Source organism: Aspergillus candidus (genome assembly GCF_002847045.1).
Source record: "Aspergillus candidus strain CBS 102.13 unplaced genomic scaffold BDW47scaffold_50, whole genome shotgun sequence".
NCBI classification, from domain to species: Eukaryota; Fungi; Ascomycota; class Eurotiomycetes; order Eurotiales; family Aspergillaceae; genus Aspergillus; species Aspergillus candidus.
In genome coordinates, this window is record NW_020194055.1 from 92409 (window position 1) to 106495 (window position 14087).

The window sequence follows — 14087 nt, forward strand, 5'->3', positions numbered from 1 at the left end:
GCTAAGCACACCCGTCTTTCACGCCCTAGATCGCAGGCCCATATCAATCGATCAGTCGACCTGTATAAACAAGTATACTGCTGCGAAATAGAAATGCAAAGGAAAGAGCAAAATAGTAGGTCATGCCCGTTTGTTTCAGTGTTCATAGAATTGCTTATTCTCGCCGTTCCACAAGCTCTATTTGAAACCAAAATGTTGGGGAGGCTGTCCGAACGGTCTTCCATGCGCTTGCTTGGTTTCCATGCTATCGGAGCCATACTAAGTTGTTTTGACCAAAGTAGAGAGCTTTAGAGCGTGACTGGGGTCTTCGGTATGTGTCTCGTCTTGTGGATGTTTATTTCTTTACTTGTGTACGGAGTAATTAGTAGGTAGTATCCTATGCATTTCTTCTCGCTCATTGTCACCATGCCGATACAAAACCATTAGGGTACACCAATAGTATCAACAACCCGGAGACATCAACACAAGATGGTTGGACTGTCGACTTAGACGATAGTAAGTATCACTCCGATCGTCCAGCCCCAGCACCGAGCATGACCCTTGGCAGATGACATCTTGACCCCTACAGGACGGGCATTCCTGATAAGTCCCCATCCACTCAAATGGCAGCACGAGATCCTCTCCAATGATCAGGTTCCATTGCTGGATTGTTATTTGCCCAGACTCATTGCCCCCCCGTTATCTTACTGTCAGGGACGTCCGGGAATGCAATGATCGAGTAGTCTATGTGGGTAACCGGATAGGTCTGATCTATTTTGGCACTTCGACGATGGAGTCAGCACGGAGGGAATGTAATCAAGCCACACCCTGACCGAGCTAGTCAATTTGTGTTCTCGTGAGAGGCTTTTGGTTTCGTTGTTTCGAGCTTCTATTCGTCGGACATGAATGGCTGAGAGCGTCTGATATTTACTGTGTGGACGCTACCTATCAAGGGGGTGGATGGGTGGTATGTAGAATGGTCGGGGGATTGGCTCCCTGTCGAGTTCCTTAAAAGGGGGCTCTGTGGTATATCAGTCTCCAAGATACCCTGCATCTCTATGCCCGATCGAACAATTAAGGCACTTGCGCTCCGATCGAGGCGCCCTGGTGTGATACGTATTATTCAATAGCCTGGCAGGGGTCCTTTGTTTTACCCCTTGGTCTTTTGTGCCCGTCGCGCCCTTTCCTTTTTCTCTCTGAGTATTTCTGTTCGTATTGCGGTCTCTACGTTAGGCATGTTCGGACTAGGTGGCATACTTTGTGTGTGCTTGGTTGCTTGTGCGGCGCTGAGCGCAGCAGTACCGGCTCAGCTAGATACTCGGGGTACGTAAGCGTGATATCGATTTCGTGCTCTCAAGGACTGACTGCCGCAGACGTGTCTCTCGAGAGCTTGAAAGAATTTACTCTCTTCGCAGAGTATGCTGCCGCAGCGTACTGCGACGAAAACCTCGAGTCCCCCGGGACCAAAGTGCGGTGCCAGAAGGGCAACTGTCCAACAGTGGAAAAGGCCGACACCAAAACCCTTACTGAATTTCACGGGTGCGTTAGTTCTCGGAATATTGATAAGTGATAGCTGATCAGGAGCTGCAGGAGATATGAATACGGGGACGTCGCTGGGTTTCTGGCTGCTGACGCGACTAACAAGCGCTTGGTGCTGTCGTTCCGCGGCACCAGGAGCCTCAGCACTTGGATCGCGAACTTGGATCTCGTCCTGGAAGAACTGGATGATGAGTTGTGCCTCGGCTGTAGTGCGCACCGCGGATTCTGGAAGTCGTGGCAGACTGTCGAGAAGAACTTGACAGAGGAGATTGATTTGGCCCTCAAGGCCCGCCCGGATTACTCCGTGACGCTCACCGGGCATAGCTACGGCGCTGCCCTAGCGACGTTGGGGGCGGTCGCTTTGCGGAATGCAGGACATAAGATTGACTTGGTGAGTCGGAAGCGTGTCGGCCTTGCTCGCTGATCATGCATCTCTATCTTCTCTTGTTTAATCACGGTTCCACCGGCTGATCAAACTGGTAGTACACTTATGGTTCCCCCCGGGTGGGAAATACCGAGCTGGCGGAGTATATCACGGCGCATGGACCGAATTACCGCGTTACGCATTCGAACGATATTGTCCCCCGACTGCCGAGTCATATCTTGGGGTATACACATTTCAGTCCGGAGTACTGGATCACCACAGAAAACGACATGAAGGTTACTTCGTCCGATATCAAAGTGATCGACGGGGTGGGTTCGGATGAAGGAAACGCTGGGTCGGGGTTAGACCTGAGTATTCCCGCGCATTCATGGTACTTTGTAGAAATCGACACCTGTTGATGTATGTAGACTAGGAGGTTAGGTAATGGAAGATGAAAGTGTAGATCTTGGCAGGAGAATTAATCTCATTACTGTTACGTTGCGCAAGTGGCGGGTGCAGATCGCGGGCTCCACTCCCTCCAGGGCTCCCCCCAGTAGGAACTAAAAGCGGCCAGCTGGTTGTTGGTTAATGCCTCGTACACAAAATTACTCGCAACGCAACCAACCATCTCCTCACTTTCCCATTATCTCTTGACGCCGGTCATTGTCTCCTCTCCAATTCACTCTCGTGTTTACTTTGGATGTTTCCACACTATTGATTTCTGAACATACCCCCCCCCCTTCGAAACGCTGGCAGTAAACTGTTCTCCGCTCCTGCAAAGCTTCAGGCCATCCAGCCACATTTCCCCAACGGATGCCTAAACATGGTTTCACTTGCGTTCACCTAACACACGCCGAACATTAATACATAAAGACCTGTCAAATACCGATTCACCCCCCGATAAAAGAGTCCGCAACACCACATCCACTGCCACCATGTTCTGCTGCCGTAGCGGACCTTCGAATCGCCGCCGTCGCAACCAAGAAAAGGCCATCTTCCTCACGATCGTTCTTGTCTGCGCGATCTACTTTCTCTTTTTCGCAAACGCTTCGGAGCGCCGGCAACAACAAGCAGTGCTTACGCACGATGGCTCAGCGCAGAGAGGCCCCTACCGGGACCCGCGGTCAGGGATGGCAACCCCGTCGCAGCGGGCGCCCTCTCGAAAGGCCGACAACGCCATGGTCGTGGCGAGCATGAAACGTGACGATGTGTCCTGGCTGTTTGAGAACTTTCCGGATTGGGACAAAAATCTCTACGTGGTCGACGACAAGAACGCGCCACTGACGGTGAAGCAGAACAAGGGAAGAGAGTCGATGGTTTACCTGACGTGAGAGATTCGGTTCCTTGTGACCGTCGACATGATCTGACAAGTGCGGTTCCATAGGTATATCATCGATAACTACGACAATCTCCCAGAGTCGATCCTCTTCATCCATTCGCAGCGCTTCCAGTGGCACAACGACGACCCCTACTACGACGGCGTCCCGATGCTCCAAAAGTTCCAGGTCCCCTACCTTCAGAAACAAGGCTATGTGAATTTACGTTGCGCCTGGGTGCTTGGTTGTCCCGTCGAGATCCACCCGCTTACGGATACCCATCGAAATGACGTCCACGCCGGCGAGTACTTCAAAACTGGATTTATGGAGCTCTTTCCCGGAGAGCCAGTGCCGCAGGAAGTAGGGGTGTCGTGCTGTGCGCAGTTTGGTGCTACACGATGGAAGATCCTCGAGCGACCCAAGAGCGATTACATTAGGTTCCGGGATTGGCTGGCGACAACGACGCTCCCGGACGAGCTGAGTGGGCGCATCATGGAATACTCGTGGCATAGTATGTTTACTTCCTACCCTACTGACGCGACCCCGTTGGTGGCATTGCGGATTGGTGAGCTCGTGCTAACTTCTTGGCAGTGATCTTTGGCAAAGAACCCATCTATTGCCCAACAGCGGAGGAATGCTATTGCAAGGTGTTTGGCCTTTGTTACTTGCATTGTCCCGATGAAGGCGAGTGCGACGACCGCTATGCGCTGCCTCCCTACTCTTCTCTACCAAAGGGCTGGCCCCGTATTGGATGGAATGGTCAGCCCCAAGATCCCAGCTTAGGTGGTCTTCCAGAGGCGTGATTTTCTACATAGCTTGTCAGATTTGCACTGCCGACATATCATTAATCATCCAGGCCGAGACAAAGGGCTAACCCCCTCGTGGAGCGGTTCGTCTGTTGGTCTCTACACAAGCGCAATACCTGTCGGGAATTTGTGGTCGCTTTGAGCGTTGATGGCGTCTACCCTCGCGGGTGAATTCAATCCCATTTGGCCAGATGAACAACAGGTGCTATATGCGCCTCCGCCACCAGCACTGAGGCCACTCAATTTCAGCACGCCTGACGTTCAATGTGCGTGTTTTGAAGGCTCGAATCAAGAGTATCCCGGACTCATTTTTTGAAGCATTGCTATTTCACAGCTCTGGTGGGTGCGTGGTGGCTGGGATTCAGAGCATCCCGATGAATTGTAAGAATATGCGAAGGACAAAACAGTTGAATACCCCATTCCTTGTATATTAAATGGCGTTTTTTTTTCTTCTTTTCTTTCAGCGCTTATCTATACACAAATGATCATTGAATGTCTCTATAGCTCGTGCTGTCTTCTCATAGCATCGCCCTTTCCGCTTGCCTACGTAGGCGGTGACAAGTAGGCCGAGGTTGCGGCATCATGCAATCTCCCCGCATTGTAACCCCATCATCATCTTTCCCACTCAATCCACTCCACTAGTAAGGTGGTTGCGATATCACATCGTGCATTTCCACAAAAAAAAAAAACACAGCCATAGTAAATCGCGCTGTGCTAGTGCTAGTGACGTTCCTTGCATCCCACCGCACAGGCCACAGCTACAGCAGAGCGGCAATATCATCAGCTGCAGCCAAACCAACCCCCAATACAACAACAACTCCCCTAAGAACAGCACATACACAAGCACATTCAAAATGCTCATCATCGGCCTCACCGGCTCAATCGCCACGGGAAAATCAACCGTCTCCTCCATCCTCTCCGCACCCCCCTACTCCCTCCCCATCATCGACACCGACATCCTCGCCCGCAAGGTCGTCGAACCAGGTACCCCAGGCTACAAAGCCATAGTCGAATACTTTGGACCCAGCACCCCCGACCTCCTCCTCCCCCCAGATGCCGACAACAACAACACCACCACAGACCCAAGCGCAGGCCGCCCACTCAACCGCCCCGTCCTAGGCCGGCGCGTCTTCGGCACAACCGACGAGCGCAAACGAGACCGCGCCGTCCTCAACAAAATCGTGCACCCAGCCGTGCGGAAAGAAATCTACAAAGACCTCGTCTACCACTACCTACGCGGCCAATGGGCCGTCGTGCTCGACGTCCCGCTGCTCTTCGAAGCAGGCATGGACGTCATGTGCGGGACCGTCATGGTAGTAGGCGTGAAGGATCCGGCCGTGCAAATGGCGCGGCTGCGCGCGCGCGACCCGCACCTGTCTGCCGAGGATGCGGAGAACAGGGTGCGCAGCCAGGGCGACGTGCTGGGGAAGGTGCGGCAGGCGGAGTTTCGGGGCACGGACTCTGCGCGCGCGGTCATCGTCTGGAATGATGGGGATAGGGGCGATCTGGAGAGGGAGGTGAGTCGTGCGATGGGGATGGTCAGTGGGAGGAGTCCGAGGTGGTGGGCTTGGGCTTTGCTGCTGGCGCCGCCTTTGGGGGCGGGTGTTGCGGCTTGGAATTTGGCGCTGAATTATTCGGTGCAGAGGGGGTGGGAGAGGAAGATTGGGGAGGAGAAGGCGAAGTTGTGATTGATGTCTTTTTTGCTGTTTTACTTTTGTGCTTGTTCTTGTAGGGTTATGAGCTGGGTTAGGTTTTATGGATAGATCTGTGTATAAAATATTCCAATCACTCTCGGTATACTAGAATCTACTACAGAATATCTCGTGCAGTCTGATCTGGCTGATAGATTGAAACCGTGCAAAACACCTCACTTACTACCTACCTACTGCTACTGGTATTATTTGCTCATAGTCCGCAACGCGCACAGTCAACGTTCATCTAAACTTCGTTCATGACCCAAACTCTTCAATTCTTCCAGTTCCTCTCATTTTTAACACTTGTACACCTCCAGAGTACAACCATAGCTGATGTCGTTCCCCTGCTTGTGCCGCGACAGCTTATCGGTCGACTTACAGACCGAGCCCCCTAGTCTAGTGCGTCTCAAGCTCCAGGGAGAAGACGGTGCCCGTGTTACACTCCCACGACAAGTAAGCTCTGGCGGCTTCTTTAGAGAACGGCGGCAGGGGAGGACGCTTCGGAGGGGTATAGGTATGTCATACACTCTCAAGTCTTATACGGATTGAAGCTAAGTTCGACAGACCTTGGATTTACAGAAGCAAGTGAAATACGCAGAATACTCGAGAATAAGGTCAGTGGTTGTAGGAACTGTTCTTGGAAGCTAAGGTGTGGCCGAGACTAAATACTCGGTATCCGCTCAGTAGATAGAATCCTCCCATCTCCCGGATAATGCACCTCGCTCTCATCCGAAAGGGATCCTCAAACCGCCCACGCTGAGGTTTCCGTTCGCGGAAGAACTACTTGATCAGCCTGCTCGCAACCGCGAACCCAGTTTTCTCCGTCTCAAATCTGGCGACAAGGAACGTTGTCGCATGTTTGCATCACGTGTGATCAGGATCCCTGCGTTTGGAGCAAGTGATGCACCGGCAGACAAGTTCCAAGGGTCGTCTGTCGGGGCGAAGATTCAGGTCAAGGCGGGAAACGTGTTCCTTGTTCGGGAGCGCGCTGCGCGAGATTCAAAAGATCGAAATAGGACCGAGCGCGCTGTTTTGCGATGAAGCGTTCGCCAGTAAAGACAAGGATGATACTGCGCATCTCCTGTCGTTTGGGTATATCGGCATGACCGGCATCACGAAGACCCAGACGTGTAGCCATTGATGGAGGATGGCGTATTGAGTATCCTCCTCCGCACGGCTGTTGATTTGGTAGATGACAAAGTCGAGATTACTTGCTCTTGCGCTTCTTCTGGGATTTGCTCATCCCCCCGCCTTGAACTTGACCCCCGCCGGATATCGACGTGAGTTTAGACAACCTGACCGGCTGGTGGGTCCTGTCCTTGTCTTTCTTATTCGCCTTTTTCTTGCCACTTTCTATCAAGGCGTCAATATCCTCGTCGTCCTCTTCCTCGCTTCCAGACTCTGGGTCTTTGTTCGCCTTCTTCATTTCCGGAGCAGTTAGCATGAGTGTCGCATTACAACAGCAATTGAGAAAAGAAAAGACATACCCAGTTCTTGTTCTTTTTCTTATAGTTCCCGTACGATTGACGTCCTCCATAATCCATATCCTCACTATCAACGTCCAACGAATCGGCCACAACCACAGGCGGTTGCGATGGATACTGATTGAAAGCGTCATTGCCGTAGTCGAGCACCCACTCGGATTCGCCCGCCTCCGCAGCCTGTTTTGCAACCGCCTCCCGGCGCTTCTCTTCCTCGGCGGCTAGGGCAGCCGATATGGCTTCTAGATCAGATGTAGGTGTACCGGAGGGGCTCTGCGTTGCGTCGTTGTAGCCAACTCTCTGTCGTTTGGGCGAGGGCGTATTGGGATCAGTGCTCGAGGGGTTTTGAGAAGATTCCTTCGCAGCGGCTGTGGCAGCAGCGCGTTGCATGAACTGTATAGCTCGTTAGACTGTGTAAAAAGCGCGTAGATAACGTATTTTATGAGGCACATACCTTCATAGTGAGCAGTCGCGACGACATTGTTTTTTCTGGCTTAGAGCCAGCTGGAGATGCGCCCGCCATTGTTGATAATAACCTACAACAGGAATATGACCCTCAAAAGAAAACAAAAGAAGCCCAGCGCGAAGATTTGTGAACGTGGTAATGCAACGAACATGAGAGGACGAAAAAAACATCGACCAAAGGCGGAACCAGATTCGGAAGTGGCAGAACCAGCATAGGAGCCCGGCCGATTGGCCAACTTCCCTCGAGCGGCCGCTAAGTAAACCTCGCCCTTCAACTGCTACTAATTATTCAACCTCACCTCCGTCACTCCCGGCATCCTCCCCGTTTCCCCACCAGTCGTCGACTCGCGATCACACGCCGAAGATGATGTCCTGCGCTCGAAGCCGCATGGCGGCTCTCTCCAAGGCCGCATGGAGCCCCCGTTTTGTCGCCCGGGCCAGCTACACGACCACTGCCCCTCGTCTGCGCGAAGCCAACGATCCGAACCCGCCCAAGCGAGTCCCGAATGTGTCCGTCACCGATGCGACCCCTGTTGACGCTGTTTCGTTCGAGGGCACTCTCCAGGAGGACCCCGAGGTCGGCGAGCGGATCCGTAGTCTGCAGGCTCCTAACCGGGCCAACACCTGGGCGGCCAGCCAGCAGCCCCGGGAGCAGGCCATGACGGGGCCGCGTTTTGAGCAGACCATCATGGGATTGCAGGTGAGATTCTTGCCGTTGTTCTTTCTATATCAATTTATTATGCTGTGCTCTGCGCATTGGACCGGTCCCAGCTGTCAATTGGTGTATACACATGCTAACGAGTTTTCCACTAGCCCCAACCCTACGCCGCCATTGAGCTCATCCACAGACAGCCCGTCCGCTGGACGAAGAAGCGTGTCGTCAGATGCGATGGCGGTGGTGGTCCCCTCGGCCATCCCCAAATCTACATCAATACCGACAAGCCCGAGATTGCGACCTGCGGTTACTGCGGTGTGCCCTTTGTATGTCCTCCCCCCTTGGTTTATAACCGTGTGGTTTTAGAGGCTAGGTTACTAACCTATATGTTTTACAGGCCCAGGAGAAGCACCGCGCATACCTCAAGTCTCTCCCTGCCACCAGCTACCCCCTTGAGCCCGTGGGCGACGCTGCGGAGGTGAACGAGGAGCAGCGGGTGACCGACGGTGGCCTGGAGCAGCGGTAAATTGGTTGTTTTCTTGGCGTTGATGATTGTTTGTTCTATTATGTGCCTGACAAGGGCGACTACCTGTACAGAGTGTACTGTTCCATGAGTTAGAGTAAAACTTGTTCTTCCCTAGCCCTACAACGACAGTAATTCCAACTCCTTATGGACGGCGATTGCGACCGACAATATATGTTGATCGCCTTTGCTACTCTTCTCATTATATTGCCTGATATATAACTCTGCAGCCCTCGCTTTCATCATACCAAGTGCCCCCGGCTATCTCATACAATCATCACATCATAGACTTCGTCCCCTCAGTATCACCCTCCGACCCAGCGAGTCAAGCTTTCTCTCCCTGGATCGTAGCAACCACCTTGCGCGAGTGCCGCGAAGCCCGGAACTCAAGATACCAAATCCCCTGCCAAGTACCCGTCGCAAGACGACCATTCGAGATCGGGATAGACACACTAGCACCAATAAGAGAGGACTTGATATGCGCCTATTTTCAAACAATTAGCAATCCCTCCACCCACCACAATCACTAAATGGAACCAAAAAGGAGAAGAAAAACAAAACATACAGGCATATCGTCCTCCCCCTCAGCACTATGCCGATAAAGGTTCCCCTTGCGATCATAAGGCGCAACCCGCTCCAGCGCATCAGTCATATCAGCGCGCACGTCATCGTCCCAGTTCTCGTTCAGTGACAGCGCGCAGCTCGTGTGCTGCACGAACAGGTTCAGCAGGCCGACTTTGTAGTCGCGGAGCTCAGGGAGTTGGGAGATGACTTCGTCGGTGACGAGGTAGGAGCCGCGGGAGTGCGGGGGGAGGGTGAAAGTTTTTTGGAACCACGACATTATATGCACTATTCGCTTTCTGGGAAGTTCGCTGGATGGGATTGATGTGTTGGGTCTGGGTTTTGGTTGGTTAGTGTAATTCAATTGCGTTTTGATATGGGCGCTGTTGGTGGGGTTGGGGTGGTTTTTTTTTTGTTTGGTGTAGAGAATGTTGGATGTGGAAAGGAGGAGTAGATGTCGTTGATGTCGTTGAAAGACACCCAGTTACTAAAAAGTCTGGGGATATACATACATGTAATGGCTATTTGGCGCGAAGAGTGTTGCAGGAGAAATGGGAGTTATGGACGAGTGAGGAGAAAAGAATGAGGGGTGGGGAAACCGATCGACGTCATTTATAGAACGCTAGGTTTGACGGCCCTGCGATACACCATGTTCGGCTCTTGATGAATGGGTAGCCCTCTAGATCTACCATAAATATATACTTTAGTCTATCAAGGCAGAAATGTAAAGAATTGCCTGGAAACATCATGATCTCAAGATATTATACAATATCATCCAGCTTGCGTTGAACCCACCAGTCTGCCCTCTATCCGTTACAACATCCTCCTTGATCTTCTCAATATTATCTTAGCCATTGTACAAGCATTTACATACCATGACGGGGTTGGAAATTAGATTTTCATAACTATGTACCAGCTACATTGATGTTTCCGTTCTTCCTTCATAGCCTCTTCTGGCCCACTCACTTTTCTGCCTTTCCATTCAATTTCCCGTCGTCCTCCCATACTTCAATCTGGATATTCCCATGTACGCATCTCGCGCTCATATCACAGTTTAGATGCAACCGAAAATGTTTTAGCCTCTCTCTGAGCCATCTTCTTGAGTACATTCCTCAAGATCTTCCCTGAAGCGTTCTTAGGGATCGCATCCAAAAACACGACACCGCCGGTCAGCTGCTTGACGGGAGCCACCCTTTCCTTGACGAAGTCCATTATCTCTTTATCGGTGGCGTGTTGTCCTGCCTTCAAAACGACATAGGCTCGAGGATACTCCCCGCTATCGCTACGCATAGAATAATGCGTCAGTACTAATAGATAGTCATGGGTAACGCAATGGATAGTGGAATACTGACATCTTAAGTGCTGTGACTGCGGCATCAGCAACAGCGGGATGATGCAGCAATAGACCCTCCAATTCTGCAGGTGCCACTTGAACACCTTTTACTTTGATCAATTCCTATGAGAAGCCATGAGCATCTTGAGCATAAAGTGCAATCTGTCAGTGGCCATAGGAAATCTTACCTTGAGTCTGTCCACAATAAAAAAGCGACCCTCTTCGTCGACATAGGCAACATCACCAGACTTCAACCATCCATCCGGGGTGACTGTGTCCGCCGTAGCCTGGGGGTTCTTCCAGTAACCGCGCATGACATTAGGGCCCCGTGCCCACAGTTCACCCCGCTGGTTTACGCCCAGCTCGGCCGTCCCATCCTCGTTCATGATTTTGGCCTCGCAGTTGGCTAGGGGTTCTCCAACTGATGATCGTGGATAATACTTTCCAGGAATCCAAAAAAGAAAGGAGCAAGTCAACCTAGAGATGGGAACGGTCATTAAACGAATCAAAGAATATATATATGCCTCTCATGAACTTACTCTGTCATTCCCCAGCCCTGTTTGATAGCCACTTGGTTGTTCAACATTTCCTCGATCGTCTCACATATCTCCTTCGTGAGCGGGGCTGCGCCTGATCCAGCTATTTTGACACTGCCTAGATCATAATTCTTGACAATAGGGCTCTTAGCCAGAGACACAGCAACAGGGGGAACCATCACCAGCATAGTGATTCTGAACCGTTGGATGTTCTCCAAAAGAGACTTGAACTCGTACTTCGGCATGATGAACACTTCAGATCTTTGAATAAGACTCGTGATTATTCGTCTCTGCGACAACGAATGGTACATCGGTAGGTATATGATGCATCTCTCAGCCATCTCTTCACCGAGCTTGTAATTATGGATCCCCTGGAGGATGTTGGCAACATAGTTTCGATGTGTTATCTCCACTCCCTTGGGCAGACCGGCCGTGCCGCTGGAGTAGTTCAGGGCAAGAAGCGTATTTGCAGCCTCTCCTGGAGCGGAAAGAGGATTCCATGCGAAGTGACGTGCCGTGTCCTCTGGGGCGAGGAGTTCGCCCCACCAGCGGCAGCTATTTTCCTCTTGCATCTCCCCATTCGGGAGTTCGTCGACGACATAAATTTGGCTTGGGGCCAATCCTGCAATACTGGCTGCTCTTAGACCATTGGGGAGGATTTGCTTTGAGCACAGAAAGATTGTTGGTTCGGAGTCCTTGATTTGATATGCGAGTTCGCGCGGGACGTAGGTCGGGTTGGCCCCTGTAAACACACCGCCGGCCATGATGATTCCCACGAAGATGACTGGATAGAGGAGAGTGTTTCCAGAGGCATAAAGAACTCTATCGCCTGGTTCGATCCCATGTTGCTGCAGACCGAGAGCAAGGCGCTGGCACATGAGGCGAAACGAGGCCGGGGTGAAGAAGTGAGTGTCTGGCTTCTCGGTATCAACTAGAAGTCTCGCTGAGTCTGACAGGGGCTGAGTGGGAGAAGTGAACATCAGAGACGCCAGGTGTGTATCTGGGATGTCGATGGTCCACTCCGATTTGTAAGGCATCTTGCGTGAAGAAACAAAGTTGTCTACCAGTAGACTTCGATGGGAGAGGCTGTTGATTGAAGAAATTGGACTTTGGAGTAGGTGTGCTGACTCGAGAGTCTGTGAGGATGGATAGTCTCTCTCCTCTGAAGGTTCCACGGTATCATATTTATGCCAGCAGAAAAAAGAGGAGTCCTTCTTTGTTCATCACTCAGAAATTATCAAGCCAGGCTTAAAGTGATTCAGGAATGACAAAACCAACTGTGGCTAACTAGATTTATAGAGCTCATATCAGTGATAGCTCGATGATTAGATGACAGCATGATATATACAGTATCATTCCAGGGTGACATGGTCATAAATAGTGATAGATACTCACATGTAACCAATCTAGTAGTACCAGTGAAGTATACATGTACAATAACATTTCAAGCTAGCCATGCAGCACACCAGGACCTTGGTAGATGTATCATTATTTTTCATTGAGTGTATAATGATTACTACTTTGAACTGTTTTTAATTCATTTGGACATGAGTTGAAATCTTAGTGGTAAAAGATGTATAATCAGTTCCTAAAGTATGTCAATCTTTGGGTGGGACTACACAATTGTGAATTGTGTCCTCGATGGAACTGTGATCTGGATTGACGAGTAGAAAGTAATGAACATGCTAGTATCCAAAAAAGAATACTACATTCTATAGAATTTGATCTGTCTTTATGAACAAAGCTTTGCTCTGTGATTTGTACTTCTGCCCATTGCCCATCCTGTCCTTAACATTGGTGTTCTATTTCATAATACATTTAAAGCCGACATAATAAACAGGTCCGTCGGACTATGCCCATCAGTTCAATCCCAACAGTTTTGTTACATTATAAATATCATTTCGTGCCCCCCATAACTACTCCAGTGAGAGTATTATATCTTCTTCCCATAGTCATCGACAAGGTCACTATTCTCATCCATTCCCGACCACTTTTGCTTTCCGTCAAGGATATTGAGAGACCTCTGGCTATAAAATATATGGCAACTGTGTGTACGGTTAGACAGAGATCCGCATCTAGAGAACCGAAATTGCACGCATACCTTATTTCAAACGCTTTCATCCATGCCTCTTGTTCCTCTTTTGAGTCGCCAAAGTGGATCGTCCCGGGGAAGAGAAGGCACATGTTCCTTCCCTCGTCCATGATCGGGGTCCGACAGTACGCACACGACACTTTGGTGGGAAGCTTGTACTCGGTCGTCTTGCGATCAGAGGCATAGAATGCGAGGCCACCCGCCCCCTTGGTGAACGAGATGTCGGATTTCGGGAAGATGGCCGCCCACTGAAAGGGTGCACCTGGAGAACAGGGTTAGCGAGCCAAGATATCATCGATGTTACTTCGATGGGTCTCGAGAGGGTCACATACCATGTACCACTTGACATCCCCGGCAATGGCAATATTTGGCCTTCAACGGTTGCTCCCTGTTCACCTCGTAGGTGACCCGGCCGCAGTGGCATCCGCCTTTCCACTTCACTTCGCCAAACTCGTCGCGCGAGACAACGCGATACGGAGGCCGGGTCTGCCATGCTAGTTCTTTAGGGTATTTCTCGACTGACCCGGGACCGATACCGGGATTGGGCAGGGGATCTCCGCCGTCTGGCACATCGTCTGCCATGTTATGCGATTGTCGTGATGTCGGGGGAGATATCGGATGTTTAGCTTTGGCAGTCGTGTGTGTGTTAGGCCTACAAAGGAAGATAGTATTCAGACGTGGTAACCAGGATGACTGGCGAGGAGATAGAGTGTGTCTGGGCTTCAATTGAATTAATAGTCTGG

General features: G+C 50.9%; 9 protein-coding genes across 9 annotated transcripts; 5 read left to right on the forward strand and 4 right to left on the reverse strand.

Moving 5' to 3' along the window:
- Positions 1-1057: 1057 nt before the first annotated feature.
- On the forward strand, positions 1058-2301 carry BDW47DRAFT_133778 (lipase family protein; the record flags this gene model as incomplete). Its single annotated transcript, XM_024817927.1, has 4 exons — positions 1058-1302; positions 1353-1518; positions 1570-1909; positions 2002-2301. Exons 1-4 carry the CDS (start codon positions 1215-1217, stop codon positions 2299-2301), a joined length of 894 nt encoding a protein of 297 aa, XP_024669188.1. The 5' UTR covers positions 1058-1214.
- A 211-nt stretch (positions 2302-2512) lies between these two features.
- On the forward strand, positions 2513-4508 carry BDW47DRAFT_110857 (DUF3431 domain-containing protein). The gene is made up of 3 exons (XM_024813814.1): positions 2513-3209; positions 3267-3709; positions 3790-4508. The coding sequence occupies exons 1-3, from the start codon at positions 2818-2820 to the stop codon at positions 3999-4001; spliced, it is 1047 nt and encodes a 348-aa protein (XP_024669189.1). The 5' UTR covers positions 2513-2817; the 3' UTR covers positions 4002-4508.
- A 136-nt stretch (positions 4509-4644) lies between these two features.
- Positions 4645-5832, forward strand: BDW47DRAFT_110859 (putative dephospho-CoA kinase). The gene has a single exon (XM_024813815.1). The coding sequence runs from the start codon at positions 4859-4861 to the stop codon at positions 5690-5692; it is 834 nt and encodes a 277-aa protein (XP_024669190.1). The 5' UTR covers positions 4645-4858; the 3' UTR covers positions 5693-5832.
- Positions 5833-6031: 199 nt separating this feature from the next.
- Positions 6032-7119, forward strand: BDW47DRAFT_133780 (uncharacterized protein; the record flags this gene model as incomplete). Its single annotated transcript, XM_024817928.1, has 3 exons — positions 6032-6212; positions 6263-6312; positions 6386-7119. The coding sequence occupies 3 exons, from the start codon at positions 6032-6034 to the stop codon at positions 6737-6739; spliced, it is 585 nt and encodes a 194-aa protein (XP_024669191.1). The 3' UTR covers positions 6740-7119.
- BDW47DRAFT_128380 (uncharacterized protein) lies at positions 6906-7660 on the reverse strand (the record flags this gene model as incomplete). The annotated part of the gene is made up of 3 exons (XM_024816843.1): positions 6906-7118; positions 7186-7572; positions 7634-7660. The coding sequence occupies 3 exons, from the start codon at positions 7658-7660 to the stop codon at positions 6906-6908; spliced, it is 627 nt and encodes a 208-aa protein (XP_024669192.1).
- A 278-nt stretch (positions 7661-7938) lies between these two features.
- Positions 7939-8965, forward strand: BDW47DRAFT_67851 (zinc-finger domain-containing protein). The gene is made up of 3 exons (XM_024819594.1): positions 7939-8344; positions 8458-8625; positions 8697-8965. Exons 1-3 carry the CDS (start codon positions 8009-8011, stop codon positions 8823-8825), a joined length of 633 nt encoding a protein of 210 aa, XP_024669193.1. The 5' UTR covers positions 7939-8008; the 3' UTR covers positions 8826-8965.
- Positions 8966-9147: 182 nt separating this feature from the next.
- On the reverse strand, positions 9148-9663 carry BDW47DRAFT_119749 (YjbQ family protein; the record flags this gene model as incomplete). Its single annotated transcript, XM_024815393.1, has 2 exons — positions 9148-9306; positions 9388-9663. 2 exons carry the CDS (start codon positions 9661-9663, stop codon positions 9148-9150), a joined length of 435 nt encoding a protein of 144 aa, XP_024669194.1.
- A 487-nt stretch (positions 9664-10150) lies between these two features.
- Positions 10151-12394, reverse strand: BDW47DRAFT_133784 (acyl--CoA ligase; the record flags this gene model as incomplete). Its single annotated transcript, XM_024817929.1, has 4 exons — positions 10151-10665; positions 10736-10839; positions 10905-11193; positions 11256-12394. Coding segments are annotated over 4 exons (1767 nt in total), but the record flags the coding sequence as incomplete, so codon positions are not given.
- A 598-nt stretch (positions 12395-12992) lies between these two features.
- BDW47DRAFT_110865 (GFA family protein) lies at positions 12993-14058 on the reverse strand. Its single transcript, XM_024813816.1, has 3 exons — positions 13677-14058; positions 13354-13606; positions 12993-13297 (listed from the first exon to the last, which is right to left on the reverse strand). The coding sequence occupies exons 1-3, from the start codon at positions 13924-13926 to the stop codon at positions 13186-13188; spliced, it is 615 nt and encodes a 204-aa protein (XP_024669196.1). The 5' UTR covers positions 13927-14058; the 3' UTR covers positions 12993-13185.
- Positions 14059-14087: the final 29 nt, after the last annotated feature.